Source organism: Balaenoptera musculus, chromosome 14, assembly GCF_009873245.2.
Source record: "Balaenoptera musculus isolate JJ_BM4_2016_0621 chromosome 14, mBalMus1.pri.v3, whole genome shotgun sequence".
Taxonomy (NCBI): domain Eukaryota; kingdom Metazoa; phylum Chordata; class Mammalia; order Artiodactyla; family Balaenopteridae; genus Balaenoptera; species Balaenoptera musculus.
Window position 1 is genome coordinate 36254696 of NC_045798.1, and position 27946 is coordinate 36282641.

The window sequence follows — 27946 nt, forward strand, 5'->3', positions numbered from 1 at the left end:
GTGCGCAACTCTCGCGCGCCGTTCGTCGCTGGAACTCTGCGTGTTGGTGAAGCGCCGCCGCCTCACGGCGGCGCTCGGGCGTCTCCCGGCAGCTGTAAGTGTCCTCTGCGAAGTCTGGTCCGTCCCTTAAATTTAGCTGTGAACACCCGAGCGCTTTATGTCCCTGAGTAGCGAGCAGAGCGCTCCAGGCAGCCCTGGAAACGTTTTTTCCGTACAGCAACATGGGGGCTCCAGTTGACTGTTAGAGAAGGAGATTTTTTTTTTTTTTTCCTGTGCCCTGAAAGGAGTGTCTTTCAGGACCACTGTTTAGATGGGTGCTGTTTCATGAAGCAAGTCTGGGAAGGCGGCGTGCACTTTGCTGACAAGGGAGGCGGCGAGGTAGGAGATAGTGACGGCCGAGTGTGGGCGCAGTCGGCCCCAGGGTCGCGCTGCTGAGGCCGCCGCCAGGGTTCGGGCTCAGAGCTTGAGCGCTCTCTGGGGTTCCAGGTGCTCTAGCGGTGGCCTGCGGAAAGCTGGAGGATCTAGTGTGGAGCCGAGAATTAGGAGAGAAAAGTGACCTGAGAACAGTAGGTTACTTTGCTAAAATATGACATCCCTGCTTCCCTGCGTTTGAACTCAGAGGCAAACACAGCCCCAAACTTGGAGAGTGGTGGGTGGCGGGAGGGGAGCTCAGAGCCGAAGTCTGGATACCAGGGTCTTGTAGCAATTGTGCCATCAACCAGTTGTAATTTTGGGCACGTCACCTTTCCTGTCTGAGTTTAGAACTTAATTTGCAAAGTTGGGTTTTACTTCTAGTGTCTAATTCTCAGAGGTGTTTGTTTGTTTTAAAGGAAGAGTATGTCTGTGGTGCGTGAGCTATCACCAGGATGGTTACTGGATCATCTTTCTTTCATTAACAAGATAAGTTATGAACTTCACCAGCATCATGAGCCTTGTTGCAGTAAAAAAGAGCCTACTTCTTCTGTTCATCTTGATACTCTTCACATGGATTCTGTGTCCTCTTTTGGAGCCTCTGCTACCTGTATTGCTTCTACCACTAAGCCAGAAAATGATGATGGAGGAAATTGTGAAATGTTCATACAAAAATATGTTTTTCGATCTGAACTGTTTGATGTCACCAAACCTTATATAACTTCTGCTATTCACAAAGAATGCCAACAAAGTAATGAAAAGGAAGATCTAGTAAATGATGTTAAGAAAGAAATCTCCATTTCTGTTAATGGAAAGGTAATAAGTTTTAAGAAATTTAAATTTTTCTACAGAGAACACAAATTTATTATTCCAGCATCTCAAATATCTTGTGATTTACTAAGTATAAAGAATAGTCAATAAAGCATAATAAGACTTTAGCATGTCCAGAGTGATTTTTAACTTTTTGCTAACATTCTGCCATTCTTAGAAGACCAAATTTGCGTATTTCAGAAGCAAAGTTGATTCAAAAGTGAATGCTCTGTAAATTAAACAAACAAAACTAAGTAACAAAAAAAGAAACCCTGTCTGCCTAGGTTTTCGTATTAATTGCATGTTTTTACACCTATTTTTGCTCAAAAATATGTTTCTTTCTCTGTAAAATTCTAAAGCAGTATATAGCAGTATAAAGGGGGAATTTTAGAGATTTATCCTTTGGGGATAAGCTTGTATAATAAATTTGGAAGAAGGGTGATATTTTTGAAAAGTTTCTAGTGATAAAACTAGACAGCTACTATGGAAAATATATATTCTTAAAGTATATATTTTTGTATACACATTGGTGCAATCAAAAGTTTTGAGAGTGTCATATAGAGTCAAATTAATTATGCTTGAATACTTTTTATGTATTTGAAGAGCTCAGAGGTGATTATACAAAGTCCATTTCAGATAGATTATATTAACATTTTCTTTGTTAGAGATAGGAATTACATTCATTATTCACCCAATAAATGTTTGAGATCTTTCTGTGTGCTGTTGTACAAAGTGATGAAACAAGATAAATATAATCTCTGCCTTTTTAGATCTTACATTTGAGTGGGGAAGAAAGATACTAAATAAGAAAGCATGTTGAGAATTAGAATAAGGAAAGTAATAGAGAGTCCGTGTATTTATTCAGCCAACGAGCTTTTGTTGTTAGCCCGCTAGGAGTTTGCCACCATGTAGGCACTGAGATTTCAGCAATGAAAAGTACAAAGTTCCTGTTCTATATTGCAGTCTTACATGTTCTTTGCTATGGAGTTGTTAGATGTAGAACAGTGTTAATATATCTTACTTATACCTAATCCTCAGATTACACATAAAGATCTATTAAAAGTACATTGCAATTTTTTTTTTGTTGTAGAAATTAAGAAAGTTCAGAATAATTATACCGTATATCAACTGATAGATGACACTGGTGACTCTTATACAGTGTCACAGTTTCCTTGTGTTCTATGGATGTCAGTGCCATTTTATGTCGTACTAGTTCTTACTAATAGTAGGTAACGCCTACGTGGCCTTTTATCACCCATTAAGTTTGTAGTAATAGTAATAATAATAATTATTATTATTTGGGAAATCTTACCTCCTTAGTCCATACTCTTTGCACTTATTTCGACCTCAGTAGTTAATTATTACCTCTTAAAGAATGAGATACACAATATGGAAAATGTGATAAAGAAAAAAGAAGTACAAATATATTTCAAAATATCATTATTTTGATGGATGGCCACATAATTTTTTTCCCTGTAATTTACTCTTTAGAAGCGTAAGAGATGTGTTGATTTCAATCAAGGTGAATTGGATGCTATGGAATACCATACAAAGGTACGGTGTAAAATATTCATTGATGACTTTAGAAGGTTAATGTGAACTAGTATAAATAAATGGACAACGTAAATAAGGATGTTCTTAAAAATCAAGCAGTCATTTTTAAAAAATTATGATTTATTTATTTATATTTATTTTTGGCTGCGTTGGGTCTTAATTGCTGCTGTTGGGCTTTCTCTAGTTGTGGAGAGCGGGAGCTACTCTTCATTATGGTGCACAGGCTTCTCATTGTGGTGGCTTCTCTTGTTGCGGAGCACGGGTTCTAGGCGTGCGGGCTTCAGTAGTTGTGGCTCGCGGGCTCAGTAGTTGTGGCTTGCGGGCTCAGTAGTTGTGGCTCACGGGCTCTAGAGCGCTGGCTCAGTAGTTGTGGCGCACAGGCTTAGTTGCTCTGCAGCATACGGGATCTTCCTGGACCAGGGCTTGAACCCGTGTCCCCTGCATTGGCAGGCGAATTCTTAAGCATTGCACCACCAGGGAAGTCCCTCAAGCAATCATTTTGATCAAGGTTAGAATTTAACAGTGGAGTGATTTATCATTACTTTTATTGTAATGAACAATTTAAACCAATTTTTATTAAAACCTCATATACTTCTCATTTACATATTTAACATAAGTAAACTTATGCTATATTGGTTAAATCCAGAAAATTTCTGAGTTATAAAAGCCTATTGTCAGTAGGTAAAACAACTTAAGATAGTGGCAGAAGAAAGTGAATAATATGAAGGATGTATTTCTAGAACTTAGAGGTTATGAGATCTGGGAGTTAAAGAAATGAGAGGAAACAGAGGGTACAAATTGTTTTAGATCTCATTGTCTTTCCTACTTATATTTACTTAATCTTTAATTGCTGACATTTAGGTATAGTATGCACATGTCATTTTCTATATTTATGTGTGCTATCTGCAGGATAAATTTCGACAAGTCAAATTTCTGGGTCAGAGGGTTTGAACATTTTGATAAATACTGCCAAATTGCTGCTATGGAGATTGTATCATCTTATTAGCACACTAGAAATGTAAAATTTTGCCTGTTTTCCCACATCCTCACCATTACAGTATATTATCATTTTTGATGTTTGCCAATCTAATAGTTGAAAAATAGTATTTTAGTATGGCTTTAATTTGCATTTCTTATTATGAATGTAGTTAAGTGTTGTAATGTATGTTTAAAATTCATTTGTATTTCTTTATGTGAACTGTTTGTTTCCTTTGCATACTTAAAAAAATTGGATTGCTCTTTTTCTTACTGATTTATAGGAGCTCTTTATATGCTAGGGAAATTAGGTCTTTGTCTATCATGTAAATTACAAGCATATTTTTCCCAGTTTGTTATTTTAATTTTAATTATGATTTTTTTTGGTTTTGGTTTTGCCATGCAGACAGTATTATATTTTCATTTAGTTGAATTTTGTATTATATTTTCATTTAGTTGAATTCATGTTTTTCTTTTATGACTTCTGAATTTTGGAATCATAATTAGAGAAGTATCCCTTCTTCAAGGTTTTAAAATAATTTCCTGTGTTCTATTCTAGAACATTTATGATTTTATTTCAAATTTATATCTTGATCCATTTAGACTTTATCCTGGTATACAGTGTGAGGTATGGATCCAATTCACTACCTATATGTCCGACCATTATTCATGCAGTTTTCCCCTCCTTATATGAGATGCTTGATATACTAAATTCACATAAGTATTTGAGTTTATTTCTGGACTTTAAGTCTTACTTGTTTGTCTCACTATTTATTTGCCAATCTCTTTTGAGATTTTATAATGTGAATATGTTTAAATATCTTATCTGGTAGTACTTATTCCCCACCCTCCACCCCCCACTCCCCACCCTGGGCCATCTTCTTATTGCTACTTTTTACAGAATTTTCCTGGGCTTTTTGTTTATTTTCCCATATGAATTTTAGGATCAATTTTGGTGTCTGGTTAGAAAAAACAACCTATTGGAATTTTTATGGCAATCAAATTTATAAACATTTACTATTAGCATCTTTAAGATGTTGTGATCCTACTCCAAAACATAAATGTGTCTTTTCATTTGTTTAAGTTTCTGTAAAATTTTCTTTATATAGATCTTGCATTAATTAAAAAAAATTGAATGTCTTGATTTTTCAGGTAATAATTATAACTCTTGCAAATATTAATAGTTTTACTTACACCTCTCTAATTATTATATCTCTAATTTATTTATCTTCTCTAATTGTATAGGCTGGAAAATATGATACAATATTAAGTTACATTTGTGAGACTACCTATCCTTGTCCCTGACTTTGTAGGAGATGATTTCCTCTCCACTGGGTTTTGGGCTGAGTTGGAAATAGCATGTTAAAGAAGTTACCATGTATTCTTATTTATTGAGTGTTATTATCAAATGTAGTTACTGAATTTTATCAAATGTTTTTTAAGCATCTATGGAGATTGAATGGATGATTTTTCTCCTAATATTTTCCTTTGATTTTTAATCATATGTAACCACCTTACATTTGTAGTATATATTCCAAATGACCATGATGTATTATTTTTTAAATGTTCTGCTGGATTTTGTTTGCTAATATTTTATTTGGGACAGTCTTGAGATTGGTCTGATGTATTTAATTTTTTTGTTTTATATATATAATTATATACACATATTTACATATTTCAGTGTTGGAAGTTGGAAGTGTTTCTTTTTTTCTCCCCAATTCTCTGGAGTAATCTGTTCTTTAAAAGTTTGGTAGAGCTCCCCTTTGCATTCATCTCAGTGTGTTGCTTTTTTGTGGGGATGCTTCTTTGACAGCTTTTACTTTTTCCTCTTTGGAAATCAATTTTAGATTAAAAAAAATTCTTTTGTAGTCAATTTTGGTAAATTATGTTATCTTAGAATATTATCCATTTCATCTAATTTTTTAAATTTGTTTATGCATAGTCTGTTTCTGTGGTTATTTTGCCTTCACTATTTATGTTGTATATTTACTCCCTTTTCCTTGATAGATTAGCTAATGGTTTGCCTAATTTATTAGTTGTTTTTGAAATTAATTTACCTTAAAAATGTCTAACTTATTTCTGCTTTAATCCATTTTAATTTATTCCTTCTGTTTTTTTCTTTTTTTGACTTTTTGAGTTGTCTTAGTTCATTTTTTTTCTCTTTTTTTTTTTTGGATGGAAGTATTCAATGTTATGATTTTTTTTCTCAGGGCACTGCAGCATACCGTAGGTTCTGATGTGTTGTGTTGTAATTGTCATGATTGGAAATTTCATTGAAATATCATGGTTTTCTAGAGATTTGCTTAAGAGTTGTTTGTAATAGAGTTTCAAATTTCCATGTTGGAATGGTATTTTTGGTTTGATGGTTAATGTTATATTTATCTCCATAAAAAAATGCCAAATTGCTTTCTAAAGTAGTTGTACTGTTTTGCATTTCCCACCAGCAAAGTATGAGAGCTCTGTTTGCTTCATATCCTCACTAGCATTGATATCATCAGAGTTTTGATTTTAGGAATTCTTTTAAATGTGTAGTGGTATTTTATTGAGGTTTTAACTTGCATTTCCTTAATGACTAATAATGTTGAGAATCTTTTCATTTGCTATACATCCATATACATCCATCTGCTACACGTTCTTTGTTGAAGTTTTCATAGGATCAGTGTTTTTTCATCCTTGAATATTTGAAGTAATTCACCAGTGAAATTATCTAGGCCTGGAGTTTCCTTTTGGGGAAGGTTTTTAGGAACAATATAAGGTTCTTTAATAGATAACAGGGATTTTCAGATTTTCTGCTTTTGCTTATGTCAATTTTGGCAAGTTGTATTTTCTAAGAAATTTGTCTGTTTCATCCAACTTGTCAAATTTATTGGCATGAAGTTGTTCATAGTATTCTCTTATCATGCTTTTAATGTCCGTAGGATTTGTGATGATAAGTGATACCCCTTTTCATTCCTGATGTTGGTGATTTGTATTCTTTCCTTTTCTTGCTAGGGGCTTATTATTTTGTTGTTGTTGTTTTTTCAAAGAACCAGCTTTTTTTTTTTTTTTTACTATGGCAAAATATACGTAAAATAAAATTTACCACTTTAACCAGTTTTAGGTGTACAATTCAGTTGTACTGAGTACATTCATGTTGTTTTGTAACCATCACCATTATTTATCTCCTGAATGATTTTTTTTCCCCCAACAGGGAAGTGCCTATTTATCTATTTTTTTGTTAATGGACATTTGGGATGTTTCCACTTTTTAGCTATTGTGAATAATGCTGCTATGAACATGAGTGTACAAATATCAGTTCTAGTCCCTGCTTTCAATTTTTTGGGGAATATACCCAGAAGTGGAATTATTGGATCATATGATAATTCTAATTTTTTGAGGAACTGCCTTATTGTCTTCCACAGTGGTTGTACCATTTTACATTCCCACCAGCAATGCATAAGGGTTTCTAGTTTCTCCATATCCATGTCAGCACTTATTTTCTGTTTTTGTTTTTTTAACAGCCATCCTAATGGGTGTGAGTGGTGTTTCACTGTGGTTTTGATTTGCATTTTTCTGATGATTTATGATGTTGAGCATATTTTTATGTGCTGTTGGCCGTTTGTATGTCTTTTTTGGAGAAATGTCTGTTCATGTCCCTATTCATGTCCTTCGCTCATTTTAAAATTGGGTTTTTGTTGTTGTTATTGAGTTTTAGGAGTCTTGTTCTTTTTTTTGGCCACGCTGCATGGCTTTTGGGATCTTAGTTCCCTGACCAGGGATCGAACCTGCGCCCTTGGCAGTGAAAGCCTGGAGTCCTAACCACTGGACCGCCAGGGAATTCCTAGGAGTTCTTTTATATTCTGGATATCAATCCCTTATCAGACACATGAATTGATGTCAAGTATATTCAAAGAACCAGCTTTTAACTTAGTTAATTTTCTTTACTGTCTATTTATTTTCTATTTTGTTGATATTTGTTCTCTATTATTTTCTTCCTTTTGGTTTACTTTGCTCTTTTTCTACATTCTTAAAGTGGAAGGTTTTGTCAGTGGATTTAGATTTTTTTTAATATAAGCACTTAAAGCTATAAGTTTGCCTTGAATCATTGCTTTAGTTGCATTCCACATATTTTGATATTTTGTATTTTCACTTTCATTCACTTCAAAATATTTTCTAATTTCCTCTGTGATTTTATCTTTGACCTATATGAATTATTTAGAAGTCTGCTGTTTCATTCCCAGATATTTGGGGTTTATCTTGATATCTTCTTGTTATTGATTTCTAACTTAAATCCGTTGGGGTATAAGAATATACTCTGATGATTTCAATCCTTTTAAATTTATTGAGCCTTGCTTTATAGTCCAGCATATGAATTATCTTTGTGACTGTATTGTGTGCTATTTTTAATGTATTTTTGAATATGTATTCTATAGTTGTTGGATGCAGTGTTCTATGAATATCAGGTTAAGTTGGTAGTGTTGTTCAGAACTTCTTCATCTTTAGAGATTTTTGGTTTAATTGGTCTATCAATTGCTGGGTAGATTTTTCTTAGGTGAGTTTAGAATGATGTTTTTAGACTAAGGCTGATTATTCCTTTTTACTGACACAAAATCTGTTATCTACCCAATAACCCTGTCAAGAACTGGGATGAACTGTCTGAGATTTTACTCTATTTGGAAGCTAACAAGTTAGCAAGTTTAGATCTCAGATTTTATTAAAGTAGATTTAGACCTAAGATTTTATTAAAATAAGGAGTTTATTGCTCCCTGCACAGCAGGAAGCATATGCTTTTTGTTCACAGACTTCCCTTGTACTCCATGGGGACGATGCCAAGGAGCCTCGGTGTATGCTCTGCATGCAGTAGATTTGGTTCATAGCTAAAGAACCCCAAGGTTAGGGAACCCCAGTTTTTTAAAATGGGTTGCAAACAAACCTGTCCAACTTTTTGTCCCAGAGTCAGCCTTTATTAACCTGGACAGCAAACAGATCTGCCTTCTGGCTTGGAGGGAGACATGATCTCCGTCTTCCATGCTGTATGAATATCCTTGTGTTGGAGGAACTGATCGAGAGGATATGACCACTGGTTGACCTGGACACTTGGAGGCTCCTCACCCCTCCTTTGTCTTTGGACTGTACACTCTGCCCACCGTTCCCACAGTGGGAGCTGTTTTCAAGGACATAGCCTTGAGAGAGTAAGCTGTTGTTGAGACGATCTGGACTGTGTATGTGACTGAACCCAGTTAAGAACTCTATATTAGCTTTTAGGATTCTGGGTGACAGGTACAGAGATCTACTTGTCTTGCAGCCTCCCAAGACAAGCCTCGTTTTTAAGTTCTCTTGTTGTTAAACCTGCCGTCTTCCCATCTAGAGTTGTCTGCCTCTTTTCTTTGGTCTCTCCTTGCCCTCTGTGTACGGGGGCCAGTTTCAGATTTCACCTGGGAAGCTCTTGAGGTTACAAACCAACACCTTGAAAATTTATTCTGGAACAAAAGCTATCAGTGCCTCTGCTCACACAGGGAGACCCATGGTGAAATGTCCTCCAATTGCCCTGTGAATCATGATGTTTTCTGGTCTGAGTGTTGGAAACAGGTACTATTCTTGGCCCTGTGAGAGCTCAAGAAAGACACTGTTTCTTTTAGTCCTCGTGGGTGGTTCTTTTCTTGGCCTTGGATAGTTCCCCCACACACTTGGAGTGATCAGTATTTAGGGGAATTTCTCCAGTGTGACTACCTGCAGATCTCCAGAGTTCTCTCTGTACAGCTCTTTCCTCTCTGATACTCTCCTGTGTACTCTGTCTTGGCCTCCCCATATTCTCAGCTCTGTCTCCTCAACTCTGGATTTCTTCTAGACTCTGCCCAGATTCTTCCTGTGGCTTGGAAAATCTCCAGGCAGTTAGCTGGGGCAGTCATATGATTTCTTTCACTCTCCTTTGTTGCCTGATGTCCAGTGTCTTGAAAGCTGTTGTCCCTGTTACTCCATCTTGGTTGAAAGTGGAAGTCTCTGGCTGCTTTGAGCATTTTCAGCAATTTAATTGTGATGTTCCTTAACGTAGTTTTCTCCTCCTCGTCTTCCTCCTCCTCCTCGTCTTCCTCCTCCTCCTCCATTTGTTGATCTTCTTGGATCTGTGAATACATAGTCTTCAGCAAATTTAGAAATTTTTGGCTGTTATCTCCTCAAATATTTTTTCTGTTGCCTTCATTTTGGGCGCTTTTATTTCGTTGTTTTCAAGTGCATTAACCTTTTCTTCTTCAGTGTCTAATCTGCTGTAATTCCAGTGTAGTGTATTTTTCACTTGTGCATTGTAGTTTTTAATCTCTAGACACTCAATTTGGTCTTTTCTTATAGTTTCCCTATCTCTTCTTAACAGGTTCATTTTTTCTTTACATTTTTGAACATATGAATATGGTTATAATGAGTGCCTTAATATCCGTTTCTACTTTTTTTTCCTAATCTTTAAAAATGGGCTGCACAAGCCCTTGTGAACTCTGGGGATTTCTCCCTCTGATCATTTTATCTGGTTCTTTCCCTGACCTTGGGTATTTCATCACATACATGTGCTGATGACTACTCAGCTGGAGACTTGACCCTCTGCAGCTCTCAAGAGCTCTCTGTCTGTGCAGCTCTCTCCTCTCTGGTATCCTGCCCTACAAACTCTAGCTGCCTTGGCCTTTCCAGACTCCCAGCTCTATCTCCTTAACTCAGAGAGACTGCTGGACTCTGAATGGGTCTCTTTCCTGTACTGCTACCTAGAAACTTTCTAAGGCAGTAAGCTGGAGCAACTGGTTTCTCCTTTTTTAGGGACTACTGTTCTACACTGCTTGACATCCATCCAAGGTCTGAAAACCGTTTTTTTTAAACAATTTTTTAAAAGTAATTTCAGAGTAAAGGTACTCCATCTTGTCCAGAAGCAGAACTTGGCTTTTAATTTTATAATTATTTTGTTTGTATTATTGAAAACCTTTGTTTATATATTCATTTTATAGAGTTAATTTTTTTCTTTTTTTTTTTTTTTTTTTACAATTCAAGCTATATTTTATAAAATCAAAGGTATATTTATTTTAAAATTAAATTACTAGGGGGACTTCCCTGGTGGTCCAGTGTCTAAGACTCCACGCTCCCAATGCGGGGGGCCTGGGTTCAATCCCTGGTCAGGCAACTAGATCCCACATGCTGCAACTAAAGATCTCGCATGCTGCAATGAAGATCCTGCGTGCTGCAACTAAGACCCGGTGCAGCCAAATAAGTAAATAAATAAATAAATAAATATGTAAAAAATTAAGTTACTAGAAAAATTTAAGATTAAATGTGATTTAAACTGAATTCTTTTTTTTTTTTTTGGCCACACTGCGCAGCTTGCGGGATCTTAGTTCCTCGACCAGGGATTGAACCCGTGCCCTTGGCAGTGAAAGCGTGGAGACCTAACCACTGGACTGCCAGGGAATTCCCTTAATTCTTTTTATAAATTAGAAGTTCCACTTTCTTTTAGAAACATTATCAAATTTATCTTATAAAGTTTTAAGGATACATTTTCTACGTATTCAATATATTGTTTGGTTAGTTAATTTTCAGTGAGTTTATGAGATTTGTTTCATTCCACAGTTAAGAAATAGCATTTCAAAGGTATATTCACACTTTCTAACTTTTTTTGTAGTATAAAGTAATTTTCCTGTAAGCATTAAGAATGTTGATTTTAATCCAAGAGTTGAAGTATTCAAAGCATAGTAGGAACTTTATTATTTAGAAAATTGTTTTAATGTCAGTGACCTTTTAATGTACTTAAAAAAAATTCTCTTACAGATCAGGGGGCTGATTTTGGATGGATCTTCGCAGTTAATCCAAGAAGGTCTCAAAAGTGGCTTTCTTCATCCACTTTATGAAAAACGGGACAAGTATAGTGAGCCCATTACCTTACCACTTGATACCTGCAATTTGTCAGAATTATGTGAAATGGCAAAGCATTTGCCTTCTCTAAATGAAATGGAACTTCAGACATTACAATTGATGGAAGATGATATATCTGTTACAGAGCAGTATTTATTTTCACGGATTGTTGATAACAACTCTAGCTTTACAAAAATGATTACTTTAATGGGACAGAAATACCTGCTGCCACCAAAAAGCAGTTTTCTTTTGTCTGACATTTCTTGTATACACCCGCTTCTGAACTGTAAGTAATTATTATGTTTATTATTAGAAAAAGATAATTTTTTTGTGGCCTCAGAAGTCAAGAACAAGTCTGAATGTTGAATGAGTACCAGCATTTTGTGATAGGGTAAACACTTAATTTTCTCAGTGTATTTTTTCTTTTAAATTCAATTTTAAAGTGCTGATTTCTGTCTTAAAAATTAAAAAAATTCTTATTACAAACAAAGGGTCAAAAACTTAACTAGTCCCCAAGAGAGTAAACGTAGTTACTGTTCTGTACTTATGAATTCAGGGTACAGTTGGGGTTGACCAAATAACCTTATTTAGCTTTTATTCATAGCAAAGTAGAAATACTTCATATATGAATGTTAATTCCCAAACCATTCCTAGCCTTTTAGGTTACATTTTAAGCTACTGTTCAAGTTTATTGTCTAAAGTTTCTCAAAATATTTTCCTGTATAAAGTTAAAAATTTAGATATTTAAGTCCAGAGTCATATACACCTGAATTTGAATTTAGATTCTGAAGCTTAACTATGAGTCTTTAGGTACTTCACAAAACTGAGCCTCAGTTTCCTAGTCTATAAAATGGATATGATAATACCTACTTCCAAGGGTAATTTTGGGGATTAGATGAGATAATCTGCATCATGAGCTTAGCTCAGTGATTTATATATTTCTAACAAATTATAACTATTATAATATTCTAAGGGATGATGTAGATGAGAGGTATATTGATCAAATTGAATTTAATCTGCTGTTTAATGTTATTTGGACATTTTTTAGCAAAATTTTACATTATTAACATAACATAGCTTATTAATGAAAAGCTTCTTTTAATTACTTTCAAACCATCTTATAAATGATTGGTTATTCATGTCACAGTGTCATAAATTCTTCAGGGTAAATGACAAGATAACAAATTAATGAGAAAATCATGCTATATTTGAACATTTTTTTCCCCATTCTTTTTGATCTTTGTTACTCTAATAGTTTAAAAACCATCACTTCCTTATTTTAATTTGCATTCTTTTGATCACTTATGAGATTGTGCATTTACAAAAATATACCTCTGTTTATAAAAGAAAAAGGGACAGCTCTTCCTCACAGTAAAATTCCAATTAATAAATGTAGGTAGAATGATGTAACTAGAAAATTTCCATTTGGCACATATCATAGTATTTGGGTGTCAAAATAGTGGATGAAAAGATGAGATGCAGGATATTTGCACAGTCTTAAAATATCTCCCTGCAAAATACTTATTAATTACAAAGGTAAAACTGGAGAAACCTGGCTGACAGCATTTTAACCAAATGATCAAAGGTAGTATCACTAATAATGAGACATTTTGACCCTGTGTTTCCTAATAATGTTGCTCTGATAAGGGCATGGTGGTACTCTTGCCAAAAATAAAGAACCTAAATTTAATCACGAGGAAATACCAAAGCCAAACTTGAGGGACATTCTATAAAATGACTAGCCAGTAGTCTTCAAAAGTATCAAGGTCATAAAAGACAAAGAAAGACTGAGGAACTTTTCCAGATTGGAGGAAATTTAGGAGACGTGGCAACTGAATGCAATGTGTGATCCTGGTCCAGAGAAAAGGACACTAGTAGACAATTGGGGACATTTTGTTGTGGTCAGTATATCAGTTAAAAGACAAGTTTTATTTCATGTAAAAAGTTGAAAAACAAAAGCAAAAAAACCACACCTACCCTATCTAGGCTTGAAAGGACCATGTTAATATGGCTACCAAGACTTATAGGACATTTATAAATCATTGATGTCTAGTTAAGGGAGCTGTAGTTATTTTTAGGAACTCTCTGCAATAGGTGAAATTATGTTAAAATCCAAGAGGTACTAAATTATAAGGGGAATCTCTTAATTTTTTTAGATAAATTATTTGAATAAATGCCACAAATCCTTTTCTTGCATTCCAGTATATTTGTGTCTTCAGTGAATGCACTTCATTGTTGAAGAACATGTTTAGTTTTTTTTTTTTTTCTTTTGGCCATGTGGCATGTGGGATCTTAGTTCCCCAACTAGGGATGGAACCCATACCCCCTTTAGTGGAAGTGCAGAGTCCCAACCACTGTACCGCCAGGGAAGTCTCAGAACATGTTTAGTTTTTAAAGTGATGCATATAGAAGATATTTTCTGAAATTGTCTCTTTGTTTTCAGGTAAGAAAACATATGATGTAATTGTGATAGATCCACCATGGCAGAACAAATCAGTTAAAAGAAGTAACAGGTAAGTATAAATAATTTATCTATTAGATATGCTTTCTCAAAGCTATGGTCCTTTGTACATTCTAGTTACATATGCTAAAAGCATTACTTTATGATAATAGATTGTCTGAAACTACTAAAACACTTTCGTTTTAATATTTTAATTCCCTTAAGTAGATAATTCTCTTGAACTAGAACTATATGTAGGTGTAGGTTAAGAATGTTAAAAGTAATATATTTATTAATGATTAAGGTTACTGACTGTCCAGTTCAGCGATGTTTCTATAACACCAAAAGGCAAAATTTTTGCCTTCTTTGATATCAAATTCTAAAGTTTAGAAATATGTGCCAAAATACAGTATTCCTTAATACTGCTATGAATGAATTGGTCTACTTCATTCTGAAATTTGTTTTTATTTATGGCACCATTTAGTTTATGTAACCTTTTAGAGTGATAAGTTCAATTAGTTAGTAAGATGACATTTCCTTTTAATAGCTTTTTAAAAAACTAAATTTTTCCCTCTAGTTCTAGTGAATGTCTTCAGTTGTATTTCCTCTCACTCTTTGATTTTCTAGACTGAACAGTTCCTATTACCTTGACTTAAACTTCATATGAAATTCCTTCTCCACAATTATCTTGTTTTCTTATGCTTTTTGTTTATGAGCTGTACCAATAATTGGACTTTTTTCTCTTAAAGTTTCAAGGATCATACAAAGAATTCCTGTAGCTATTCTCTGTATGTGTGTATTTGTGCGTGTGTGTAGATATCTATGTATATATAATTTTTTTCTGAACTGTTTGAGAATAAATTATTTAGGAAGAAGTAAGTTACTCTGGAGTATTTTATTCTGTATTTCTTGAAAACAAAGATATTAATATTTTCTTATATAATCATAATGTAATTATCAAAATAGGTAATTAATTTTCCTTTTTAATTTTCTATTTTTCTTTTATTAGTCATATAGGGAGATACTGTGATATATGTAAATATCTTGTTACCAGTTTTTAGCCTCTGTGGTAGGTAGAATACTATTGTCCCCCCTGCCCCCACACCTGCCTCCATGTCCTTGTCCTAATCCCTGGAACTTGTGAATATGTTAGGTTACATGGAAAAGGGGAATTAAAATTCCAAATGGAATTAAGGCTGCTAAGAAAAGGAGATTACTATGCATTATCTGGATAGGCCAGTCCTTAGCTTAGCTGTAGACAGGAGACCTAACTGAGGGTATTTCTCCCTTTTTTCTTTTCTGTTATTTTTCTTCTCTTCTTTTCTTTCTCCCTCTTCTCCACCCTCCCCCCACCCAAGTCTTCTCTCTTGTTTCCTTTAAAAGTATATAGTGTATAGAAAAACTAACCAAAAAAAAAGAAAAGAAAAGAAAGTAAAAGTGTATAGTATAAGCATATTTATAGGCTGATGGTAAGGAACTACTAGAGAGGTTGAAAATACAGAAGGAGGGGAGTAAATAGCATCACTAATAGACTAGAAGATGGGAATAAGAGAACACAGCTGGAGGGATAAGCTTTAAATATATGAAGCCATGCTATCCTTTAAGAGGAAATGTATAGCAATGGGTAAGTGAAAGTGTATAACCAGGCGGGAGAGGATTAGGTAGTTGAAGCAGTCTGATGGCTTTTGTTTTTTTTAATTGATACATGAGTTAACTTCATCTGCCAAGAGTGAGTTTGGGCAAGAGACTTGAAAAAAGATGAAGGTTTGTAGTAGTTGACCAAGGATAAGTAAAAGAATTGATGAGTAGTTTTGAGAACCTGAGAATGGACTTAATTGAGCCAATTCTTCAGTTTAGCATTTTTCTCCACCTGATTTTTTCCATATGAAGAAGTTGAATTGAATTGTGTTGAAATTGAATTGAATTTAAGATTGGAGGTTTGCAGGAGTTATGGGGTGAAGGAGTAAAGGGGAGATTGGAGTTAGGGGTGCTAGTGAGAAGGCAGTGAAGTGATTGGTGGTTGGTAGTATGTGAGGAAGAGGAGAAAGTGTGGGCAGGAAGAAACTGATAGACTCAGTAAAGTGGAGGAATGGGGCACTGACTGAATGCTTTGATAAAGTCAAAGAATTGGTGACGGAGAAGAGGTAATGGCCAATCATCAGAAAATCTAGAAACAATAAATGCTGGAGAGGGTGTGGAGAAAAGGGAACCCTCCTGCACTGTTGGTGGGAATGTAAATTGGTACAGCCACTATGGAGAACAATATGGAGGTTCCTTAAAAAACTAAAAATAGAACTGCCATATGACCCAGCAATCTCACTACTGGGCATATACCCTGAGAAAACCCTAATTCAAAAAGATACATGTACCACAATGTTCACTGCAGCACTATTTACAATTGCCAGGACATGGAAGCAACTGAAATGTCCATCGACAGATGAATGGATAAAGAAGATATGGTACATATATACAATGGAATATTACTCAGCCATAAAAAGGAACAAAATTGAGTTATTTGTAATGAGGTGGATGGACCTAGAGTCTGTCATACAGAGTGAAGTAAGTCAGAAAGAGAAAAACAAATACCGTATGCTAATGCATGTATATGGAATCTAGAAAAACGGTACTGATGAACCTAGTGGCAGGGCAGGAATAAAGACGCAGCATAGAGAACGGACTTGAGGACACGGGGGTGGGGGAAGGGGAAGCTGGGATGAAGTGAGAGAGTAGCATTGACATACACATACACTACCAAATGTAAAATTGATAGCTAGTGGGAAGCAGCTGCATAGCACAGGGAGATCAGCTCGATGCTTTGTGACGACCTAGAGGGGTGGGATAAGGAGGATGGGAGGGAGGCTCAAGAGGGAGGGGATATGGGGATATATGTATACATATAGCTGATTCACTTTGTTGTACAGCAGAAACTAACAGAACATTGTAAAGCAATTATACTCCAATAAAGATGTAAAAAAAAAAAAAAAAGTAATGGCCAGAGATCAGTGTATATGGTTTCAGAAATGGAGCAAGTTTGAGTGATGCCAAGGTCCAGGTTTTGGCCACTCGAATGGATTATTGAAGTGGGGTGAATGCAACGGTATTTATTTAGGGGAAGAGTAGGTGAGTGTGTACATTATTTAGCTTGTGCTTTGAAATTGCCCAGGATACTGGCAAGATTTATGTTGGTGAGGTAGAAGGATCTCAGAACTTAAATACTCATTGAATATGGAGAGTGAGGATGTAATAGGTTCGATAAGGAACATTGGAGGCTAGATAGCGTACTTCTCAAAGAGAAGGGGATTTTACACAGAGGTAGATGACTGATAGCCTGGAACTGGCAATAGGGGAGCTAGGAGAATACTGACCTCACCTCTCTCTGTTGTGTGTGTTGGGTGCTGGAGAAAGGGCCACATTGGTTTGATGGGGTATTGTAGAGCAAGTAGTGTTTTAGCAAGAGAAACTAGACTTCATACTACTAATGACCAGGAGGTGCAAGACTGTAGAATTTCTTTTTGTAATGAAAGCATGAGAGTTTCAGAGAGCCCAGTAGAACTGATTGGGAAGGATGAAAGAAACAGGATGATAGATTGAAGATGTTGGTGGGATATTGAGACAGTAGTTTCAAGACTGTTAATGGGGTCCCTTTGTAATGTACAGATTATCAAACCATAATATTTGCTTAATTTTGAATGTTAGAAAAGCATATAGAAAATATTAGTAAAATTACTGAAATGTAATACATTTAGAAATGATAAAGAAATATGGCTTCATCATTTTAAATTAGTAAAAACTAAAAATATTATTTCTGACTTGCGTGTAATAATGTGTCCACTGGGTGTCAGTGTGGCTTCATATTTAGTTGCACAAATAAATATAGGAGCTTTGTGTTTGTGGAGTCAATGTTATACAGGTCTTCTCCCTGCTTATTTTTCTTTTTTGCAGCAAATATTGCTGATATTTTTTTCTGTTTATTTTTAGATATAGTTATTTATCACCACTGCAAATAAAGCAGATACCTATCCCTAAGCTGGCTGCTCCAAACTGTCTTGTTGTTACTTGGGTGACGAATAGACAGAAGCACCTACGTTTTGTTAAGGAAGAGCTTTACCCTTCTTGGTCTGTGGAGATAGTTGCTGAATGGCACTGGGTAAAAGTAAGTTTAGAAGTTAACGTATTTGTTAACTTTATTTGTTAATAAGGTGTGACATACAAGTCACATAAAGGTAGCATCCACTTTTTAATGCGTAACATGTCACCGCTCTACTCCTTCAACATGGTCTAATTAAAATGTTTACTTTGCTGCTAAGTACCTTTGTCTTCTTATTCTCAAGACTTTTAACCTATTTGTTCTGTATATTTTTGTAGTAGAATTCCAAACTGCTGGCCTTCAGAAATCACTCGGAGATATCAGGATGACATTTTAAAAAGCTCTGATGTCTGTAGTTTAAGAAACAACAAACAAAAACTTTGGGGGATTTGTCCATCACTAAACATAGAAATTGTCTTACTGTTCATCTTCTTCCTCTTTACTCATCCAAAATTTCAGCTGCCCTTTGTGACTTTTGTCCTTCTTTCTTTTTTCTTCTCCTTCCTCCCTCCCTCCCTTCCTTCCTTCCTTCTTTCTTTTTTTCTTATGTTTCTGGGGATGAGAGGGAGATAGCAAAGAAACCTACCGTGGAAGAGTTGGGAAAATGCTAGAAGCAAGGACCTTTTATACTTTAAATCTTAACTTAGTTCCTCAGTGCCTATTTTTGAAAGAAATGATTCCAACTCTTGTATTGGTTGAATGATCTTTAATATCTTTGCTTGGTATAAAAATACCAAAAAATACAAAAATATAAGGCATCAGTTCAGAGTGCATTGGACATCCTTTTAAAGATACATTGTCTACCAGGTGAATTCCACAAAAGCCCTCCTACATTTTAAAAAGGTAAACCAGGTTATTATGGGTTGAATGTTTAACATTTATATAATATTTATATAACTGTATATTCATTTAGACACAGGTTCTATTTTTATGTGCTTTGTGTACTTTGTAGTGTACTGGAATATCTTCTAAAAGCTGTGTACATTATTTATTTGCACCTATTTTGTGAGACTTGGCAAACAAACACTTATAGTTGTGTCTTTGCTTTTACAGCTGTGCTTTGGGCTTAGCTTTGGTTGATTTGCTGTAGGACCATAACAGGAATATAAAACTCCATTCCACTCTGTCTATTATGGCAGTTCTTTTATAATCAGTGACTGGGGCCAAAGTCACGAAAAGGTTACCTTCTGAAATCAAAACCAGTAAAATGTTAATACATGAAAACTAACACTGTTCATTTCTGGTAGTAATCAGTTCTATGAGATGGTATGATATGACTGTAGCTTAAAACAAAAATATGTTTTATGAAATACTTATTAGGTAATTGAACATATTGTTATATCAGAAGGAGTAATCTGCATTGAGTATAAAGGATGTCCAAAGAATAAGAATTTGCCAGTGTTTATACAGTGCTGTGTGGAATAGATGCTGTTTCTCGTGGGCCCTAGAGGTGATAAAAGGACTTTACTGATTTGGTTTTTTAGGTACCTCGACATAGGGTAAAGGGTTCCACAGAGAATAGATATGAATATTCTGATAGTGAAAATATTCTCTTCCATGCTTAATTAATGAATTGATGTTATTATTATAAATTGTGTTTTGAGTTTGATTAGCTAAAGTGAGTCTTTGGGAGTCTGATCACTCCAGGATGAAATGATAAGATCGAATTTCTGGATTTATAATGCCAAGAAATTGGACCACGTATTGTCTATCTCATCAATCCCTGAGCTTCTTTCATTATTAATTTTAGCTCTGACAGTATTTAATGACATTGTTTCCTATAAGTAAAGGAAAATACTTTATTGTAATCGACTTAGTCACATTGCCAGTAATAGGTAAATGTTATTTGAACAAATAAATGAATTAATGATGGCATGGTTTCCAATAATAAATTTTAATGAAAAATAGAGGTTTTTGTGTGCAAGATGATAAAATGATATTTAAAATTTTTTAGTCCTTCATAGCTGCCTTGTCCATTATGGTAGTCACTAGCAGTATGTAGCTCTTCAGCACTTGAAATGTGACTAGTCCAAATTGAGATGTGCTAAATGTAAAATATAAGTGTTTTGGATTTAAAAGACTTCGTATGAAAGAAAGAATATAACATACCTCAATAATTTTTTGAATTGATTACATATTGAAATGGTAATATTTTAGATATGTTAGGTTAAATTAAAAATAATTAAAAATTATTTAAAACTTAAAATACAATTAAAATTAATTTTGCCTCTTTCTTTTTGCTTTTTTAAATGTTGGTACTAGAAAATCTAAATTACATGTGTGGCTTAAATTTGTGGCCCACATTATATTTTTATTGGACTGCAGTAGCCTTGAGGTTTAATACTTTTTTTTCTTTGGTGGAAATTGTATAGTGGTAGGAAAAAAAACCCAATCCTTTTCCTGGATATTTACAGATGTATGGGTTGTTTTTGTTTTTGACTCCTTTTTATCAGATCACCAGTTCAGGAGAGTTTGTGTTCCCATTAGATTCTCCACACAAAAAGCCTTACGAAGGTCTTATACTGGGAAGAGTTCGAGAAAAAGCTGCTTTACCATTAAGGTAGGAAAGGTGATTTTTCAAAATTGTATAAATGTATTAATTTTAAGGCTTTTAAAAGTTATTAACACAGTGATCATTAGTTTTTGTTAAGTTTTACATATTTGAAAATCTGGAAATGGCCGAGATGAGAAAAGTGTGAATGGTATGGCACATGAAATTTTATATTATCTTTTGCTTTATCTAATGTGTAAGAGTCATTATTGTAGAAAAGGAAACTATCTGAAATTTCTTAATACTTAGGTTGTTGATTTCCATTATTTCTATTCTTAAATTTATTATAAATTCAGATACTATTGGAAAGGTGAAAAAAAATCAAGGCAACTGTGGCTTATATGTAAAAAATTGTCCTTTAAAATATAATTTATGTTGTTGTTCTGTTTTAATAGGAATGCAGATGTAAAAGAGCTCCCCATTCCAGATCACAAGTTAATTGTCAGTGTGCCCTGTACGCTTCACTCACATAAGCCACCTCTTGCTGGTATGTTTTTATAAAATAGTTACGACTTCTGTGAAATTGACAAAAGGGTTGAATGTATTGATGGTATTTGAATAGTCTAGAAATTTTGAAATTAAATCAGATATATGTTATTTTAATTAATATTCTAAAATCATATAGCAGAATTTATGAAATAGAGAATAGATTTTTTTTTTTGCTACAGAAAGCTTTATTGTTTCCAATTGGTCCGTAGCTTGGGAGAGGGCTCCAGGCAGTTACATAGCTGCCTAGTGGCAGCAGGGAGAGGCTCAGGCAGAGACCCTGAGACCAGGAGATGGAGACGGGCCCTCAAGGGCCGCTGGTCTTGAAGGCTACTGGTCCTAAGTACTTGCCCAGCCCTGGCTGGGGGCTGGCCAGCCTGAGGAGGTTGGTCAGGTGGTCTTGAGTCTCACCTCCTCATCCAGGAGGTGGCTCCGCAGGAAGGCACAGAGATGGTCTATGTGGGCAGAACCCAGGGCATGCAAATCCAAAAGGGCCTGGTTCAGGTTCTTCTCCAGGCCCATGGCAGCTTCTGTGGCGTCCAGGGCTTTGCCCCACTCATCTTGGGGCGGCTTCGGCGTGTCCCAGAAGAGGGCGCTGCTGCCACGGTAGTTTTGCGTCTTGGAGAGGTGCTGGGCCAACCCGCTGAAGGAGGCAGGGCCCTGGCCCTCCAGAGCCGCGTTGTGGCGCTCGGAGCAGAAGCCCAGAGAGAGGTAGGTGTAGCAGGCCTGCGGATACAGGTCCACCAGGCGGGTGACCACACCCTCCACTTGGGTGGAATAATTCTCACGAATCTGGGAGGTCATCGTGGGTGGCACTAAGGAGCTGACTGCAAAAGCGGTGTTGCCTGGTCCCGGAGGTCGCAACTGGAAAGGAGTCTGGAGGGTGGTTGGTGGTTGGAAAAGGGTCTGTTATGTTAAAATGCTGTTGAAGTGGAGACGGAGCCGCGTGACCACCCAGCGCACCCGTGCAGATTAGTCTTACATTACCTCAGCCTTTCCTCTTCGCCATTTTTTAGGTTCCCCTTACTAACCGGGTTGTTATCCCATCACTGCCCTCAGCAGAATGAAGACTGATGGTGCATGTAAGACCTAGTTCTGCTAGGTGCTTTATTGTCCTGTCAGGGTTCTATCCCTTGCTGGTTCTAAAGTCAAGAGCGCAGAAAGCAGTCAGAGAGATGGTTAGAATTCCCTTGATAGTTGGTAGACACTCTCAGTTTTATGTTGAGGTAGTGTTGCTTTTCTGAACCATTGGAAAGGTAATTGCTGCACCTGCAATTCTTACTAGTCTTAATGCTTTAGTATAATGTCCATCATTTAATGAAACTAAGCAGCAAGGAATAATGGAAAGCTTTAGCTTTTCAGATTGACTAACATGAGTTTGAATCCTGGTTCTGCTGCTTGAGCAAGTTACTCTAATAATTTTCTAATAATTTTCCTCACCTCAAAGTCAACATTTGAAGGGCGAATAATGATATTTAATCTTTCAGAGTTGTGAGGATTGGTTATATTTGAAATTCTGTAGCATATAGTAGAAGATCAGTAAATGCTAAATTTTTCAAGTGAAAGAATTAAAAAAATAGGAATGTAATAGGGATAGAAATATGAGAGATACTGAATTTGACATTCAAAGTTTACTATTAAAATTTTTTCTTTAGAAATATATATTTTATTAATTTGGTGGTCCTGGCTTAAATAAACCAAAACTTTCAAGCTGCCACTCAGGAAGACTACAGGCTATCAGCTTATCACCTGATTTTGCAGGATGTGGGATAGTTCATGAGCTAGGATACATAGGAAGGTGAATTCAAATTCTGAAGAGAATGTTTATTGGTAGCATTTAAGATTTCTGTTATCTTAAATTGCTTATACAGAGAGTCTTTAGTGTTAATTCATTTGAGAAATGTTCAGATGTCTACCTGTTGATCCATTCTTTGACTTAGAGGGATTCTCAGTGAATAATTGCCTGTAAACTTTGGACTGTTATAGATTCTTTAATGCATTAAACATTTGACTTAAATGAAAAGTTAAGCTGTACTGTTCTTTGAGAAAAAAATTATGTTTGCCACCAGTTATACTCATTGGAGGAAATCTGATTTGTATTCTTCTCATTTGAATTTTCTTTATCATTTGGTGAGTACCAAAGCTTAATTTAGGGTTTGTCTTTGGGCTTATTTTTTTACTTTTAAAAATCCAAGAGCCAGACCCAAAAAACCTTTCATTCCCAAATGATAGGTAAACTATTTCTTAATTCATTTTACATAGATTATGTTTAAAGAGTAGTCTTAAGATATAAGATTTTATAAAATAGTGAATAAAATTAGTCTTTTATTAATATTAATAAAAATTAGTACATATTATGGCCTGTACTTACGAAGTGCAGTTCTGCTGTATTCCCAGTAGAGAGCAGCACAAACACATTTTTAGCATTGAGAGTATTTAAAAAGAAAAGTTAGATTTTGGGGGGGAAAAATTTTGTGTGACTCAATATATGTTATTCTTATATTTTGGTTAAGTACTGGTAGACAAGAAGTATTTATAATCCTTTATTTTTGAGTTCATGTTACTGGATAGCGAGTGCCTGTATTTTGGATATAGAGCCACACAAAGCCATCAGAAAGCAACTTTCAGATTTCTGCAGTATATTTTACTCTGAAGTGAGAGAGTGGCATGGACATACATACACTACCAAATGTAAAATAGCTAGCTAGTGGGAAGCAGCTGCATAGCACAGAGAGATCAGCTCAGTGCTTTGTGTCCACCTAGAGGGGTGGGATAGGGAGGGTGGGAGGGAGGTGCAAGAGGGAGGGGATATTAAGATATATGTATACATGTAGCTGATTCACTTTGTGATACAGCAGAAACTAACAAAACGTTGTAAAGCAATTATACTCCAATAAAGATGTTAAAAAATAAATAAAAATAAATAGAATAGTATTTTACTCTGAATCATAACCCTAGGATTTGGGATAATACATGTTCTCTATATAATGCTTAGAACTTTTACATGTAAATGTTCTTAAACTGCTTTATGCCAATTCACAAAATGAAATGTTCTCTCTTTTGCTTCTAGAAACACCAAGTTTTTTTTTCTTTTAAAAAGTTTTAATTTGTTATTTCTACTGCAAAATGTAAAAAACACCAAATTGGAAGCATATTCTGTTTCAAAATGAGACATTTACTCTTTTTAAGTTTTGAAATTTCTTCCTATAGACTGAAACATAAGCCAACAGTAGCTATGGCTTACAACCTAACATAAATGTATAATATTTTAAGTTTAAAGATTGAAGGTAGGAAAATCATGAAATAAAAGTATTTGAATGAAAATTTTGTATTTCATATTGTACCTTAGAGGAATTTCTTCTCCTTTTTGCTACTTTACTCGCAACAATTTGTATCTGAACAGTTAAATATAGTTTGATGAGATTCTATGCACTGACGTTTGAGCCACTTTTCCCCCAGCCATGCCCTTTTCTCCCAAGCAGAAGGGGAATGACGGGCTATGTATGAATTACTTCCTCTCCATTGGTTACAAGTATGTTCTACTAATGCCAGATGTTATATAATTATTTATATATATGTCATACTCGTATTTAAATTTATACATTTGAATTTGTTTTTTTAAAATTGAGATAATTGACATATAACATTGTATTAGTTTCAGGTGTACAACATAAAGATTCAAGATATATATACATAGTCACTGATCACAATAAGCCTATACATAGTTACAAAATTTTTTTCCTGTGATGAGAACTTTTAAGATCTTGCATTTTCTTTTAAATTGATATTTAAAATTAGTAAGAATAAAATATTTCCATTAATTTGCCTCTATTTCTTTTGCTTTGTTTTGAAATTAAACATATGTGGTTAACATTACAAAAACATTACTCCTTGATTTTCTGTGTTTCTCAACTATAAAGGAAAAAAGCCATGCAGAAATGTGTTCCATTGATAAAGTAGAAGGTGATAAATGGGTTTAGGTTTTATGTATTTTTCCATTCCAAGTACCTGGCCATCTTTTTCTATTAGCTTGTGAACTCTTAGAAGACATGGATATCTATTTCTTTTGTTAAGTCCCATAGCACTTATAATGGGTGCTCAGAAATAGTAAACATTAAAAAAAAAAAAAGTATTTATTTATCTAGGCTGTGCCAGGTCTTAGTTGTGGCATGCAGGCTTCTTAGTTGCGGCATGCATGCAGGATCTAGTTCCCCGACCAGGGATCAAACCTGGGCTCCCTGCATTGGGAGCACAGAGTCTTACCCATTGGACCACCAGGGAAGTCCCTCAGGAATAGTAAACATTATTGACTGGCTGATTCCAGTTTAGACTCCAGTTTAAAATTCCAAAATAGAGTTGCTAACATCTTTGTACCAAAGAACTGAACAGGCAGAAACAAGAAAACAAAACCTTGCCTTCAGTATAACCTTAGACCACATTAAAAGTGAATTGAGGCCAGTAAGGCATTGAATTCATGGGGCAAAAATGGAAAAGTGATACAAAAGTTTATTGTTCTAAGACTCTGGGGAAATTTTTCTCACTCAAGTTTAATAGCATTTAATTATATACTTATGAAAGGACTAGAAGTCTCATGTAAGCATCACCTAGAAGCTATCAAAGCCCAGATTTGAGTTTGGTGAGTTATAGACAATGAATACTTTAAATTCTTTGATTTTTGATAATCAGGACCAGTGCTTTCAGACAAATAAACAATTATTTTGCTGTGAGAGCATCTGAAGAACATGAAATATACATTTTAAAATATGTTATCTTTTACATCTAAGCTATATCAAGTATTTCTAAGGAACCCTTATCATTGCTAAAGGGAATTTGATGGGTTTCTTCCAAGCTCAATCTTTTATAGCAATTAAGAACTATATTTTGCCAGTTCCAGTGACTTTTCATCCCTGAATCGTTATTTTCATACTCAGTTCCTGTCGTAGAATATACATATATCAAAAAAATATAGCTAAGCAGCAACGTGATCAAGGTTAAATTGATTTAAATATTTGTCATTCAAATGAGCATGTGCTTTAAAAAAAAGCTTCTACGGTATTCTCTTTTTTTCTGTTAGTGTAGATCACAGCTATTTAGCCAAGGAATAGATGAGATGTCATTTTCCTAACAAAATATAATTTTCAGTAGTTATGAGTACATTGAATAAGGAATACTTAACTGTGGAAATAATATGGTGAAATTTTAGGTAAAGAAAGATCTGTAATTTGGAAGTGAAGGAGTGTTCTCAGTACTACCAAGTTATAGCTGAGGAGGTGGAGTTATTTGTTAGATATATGTTGTGAATATTTCTCTGTGTTTCCAACTCTTACACTAAAGTATGTTTTTGCAGAGACTTATGTTTTATCTTAGTTTTTAAAGTGGGTTGTCTTTGTATTGTTCCTATAGACTTTTTTTCATGCATGGATTACATTTATTAAAAAATAACTTAGTACTCAGGAGCTATGTCAGCATTATTGGAAGACTGAAAAGTCACCAGTGTGGGTGTTAAAATCCTCATTTCTTATCTACAAATGAAAACTGATAAATCAGGACTATTGAAAGTTCTGATGGTACTGTTCCCAATCTCAAGGGTGTTTATTTTAAATGACTTTCTAACTATAAATAGTAAAGCCTGTGATGAAATCCTTGAAATTAACTTGCCTTTTTTTTTTTAAGGAAACATCCCTGCTTTTCTCCTCTTTACTGCTAAAAGAAATTGATTCCTTCCTTAATAATAATTTTTGTGTTGTTTTCTCTTTTTTTTTTTCTGGACAGAGGTTCTAAAAGACTATATCAAGCCAGAGGGGGAATGTTTGGAATTGTTTGCTCGAAATTTACAGCCAGGTTGGACTAGTTGGGGCAATGAAGTCCTCAAATTTCAACATGTGGATTATTTTGTTGCTCTGGAGTCTAAAAGTTGACTATGTTCTTAAAATTGTGTTTTTCTTCAGTTTTTCCTCACTCCTTCTGCCTTCATTCTAATAGATTTTTCCTATTTATTACCAACCAATATGCTTAGAGATGTAAACAGGACTGGGTTTTTCAGCAAAATGATTAGAAGTGACTAGCTGTCATATAATTTTGAGATGAATTTTACTTCAGTTGCACTAGTATTTCACATTATTCTGAGCTCTACAAATAAAGAGGTAAGCAGTTAGAATGATGGCAAGACTTTGTTACTGAAAAAGTTTAGAAAGCATGCACTATGGACCTGAAGTCACAATTCTATGTATGGGTGTGTTTTGTTTGGCCCATATGGTGTTGTAAAAAAAATTGGAGCCATCATTCTAAAAAATCAGGAAATTTCACATAAGTCCATATTTCTTCCTTTCTTTAAATATCAGAAACTCTGGCTACACTGTGGCCTGTGTTCTTTCCTGGCATCAGTCTATGGGACCCAGTGGTAGCAGCTCATTTGGGAAGGGCCATGTACTCTCCAGTTTACCACAGTAACCTTTGTCCCATGCCACTCACTTATATTGTCTACCTGACCCTTGTACAACCTGAATTTAGAACGTCTAGTATACTGCTACATTCTGGAAAATGTATTCAAAGACCTGCTAAGTACTGCATCATTGTTCTGAGTTCATGAAACATTTTTTGGAGGGTTTTAAATTTCATTCAGGGTCACTTTTCAATGTCAGAAAGTAAACACTGCTTGGACTTAATTGATACTTATAGAACATTCCATCCAAAAGCAGCAGAATACACATTCTTCTCAAGCACGCATGGAACATTCTCCAGGATAGATCACATGCTGGGCCACAAAGCAAAC

At 35.1% G+C, this 27946-nt stretch overlaps 1 protein-coding gene across 3 annotated transcripts; it reads left to right on the plus strand.

Moving 5' to 3' along the window:
• Window positions 1-27: 27 nt before the first annotated feature.
• On the plus strand, window positions 28-27940 carry METTL4 (methyltransferase like 4). Of its 3 annotated transcripts, none has more exons than XM_036823997.1 (9): window positions 28-94; window positions 831-1227; window positions 2713-2775; window positions 11527-11896; window positions 14054-14123; window positions 18029-18203; window positions 20591-20697; window positions 21084-21175; window positions 26947-27940. In XM_036823997.1, exons 2-9 carry the CDS (start codon window positions 838-840, stop codon window positions 27090-27092), a joined length of 1413 nt encoding a protein of 470 aa, XP_036679892.1. In that variant the 5' UTR covers window positions 28-94; window positions 831-837; the 3' UTR covers window positions 27093-27940. The 3 variants fall into 3 exon arrangements, with proteins under 3 accessions (XP_036679892.1, XP_036679895.1, XP_036679893.1); XM_036824000.1 differs by having other exon boundaries at window positions 11527-11623; XM_036823998.1 differs by lacking the exon at window positions 28-94 and adding an exon at window positions 127-378.
• Window positions 27941-27946: the final 6 nt, after the last annotated feature.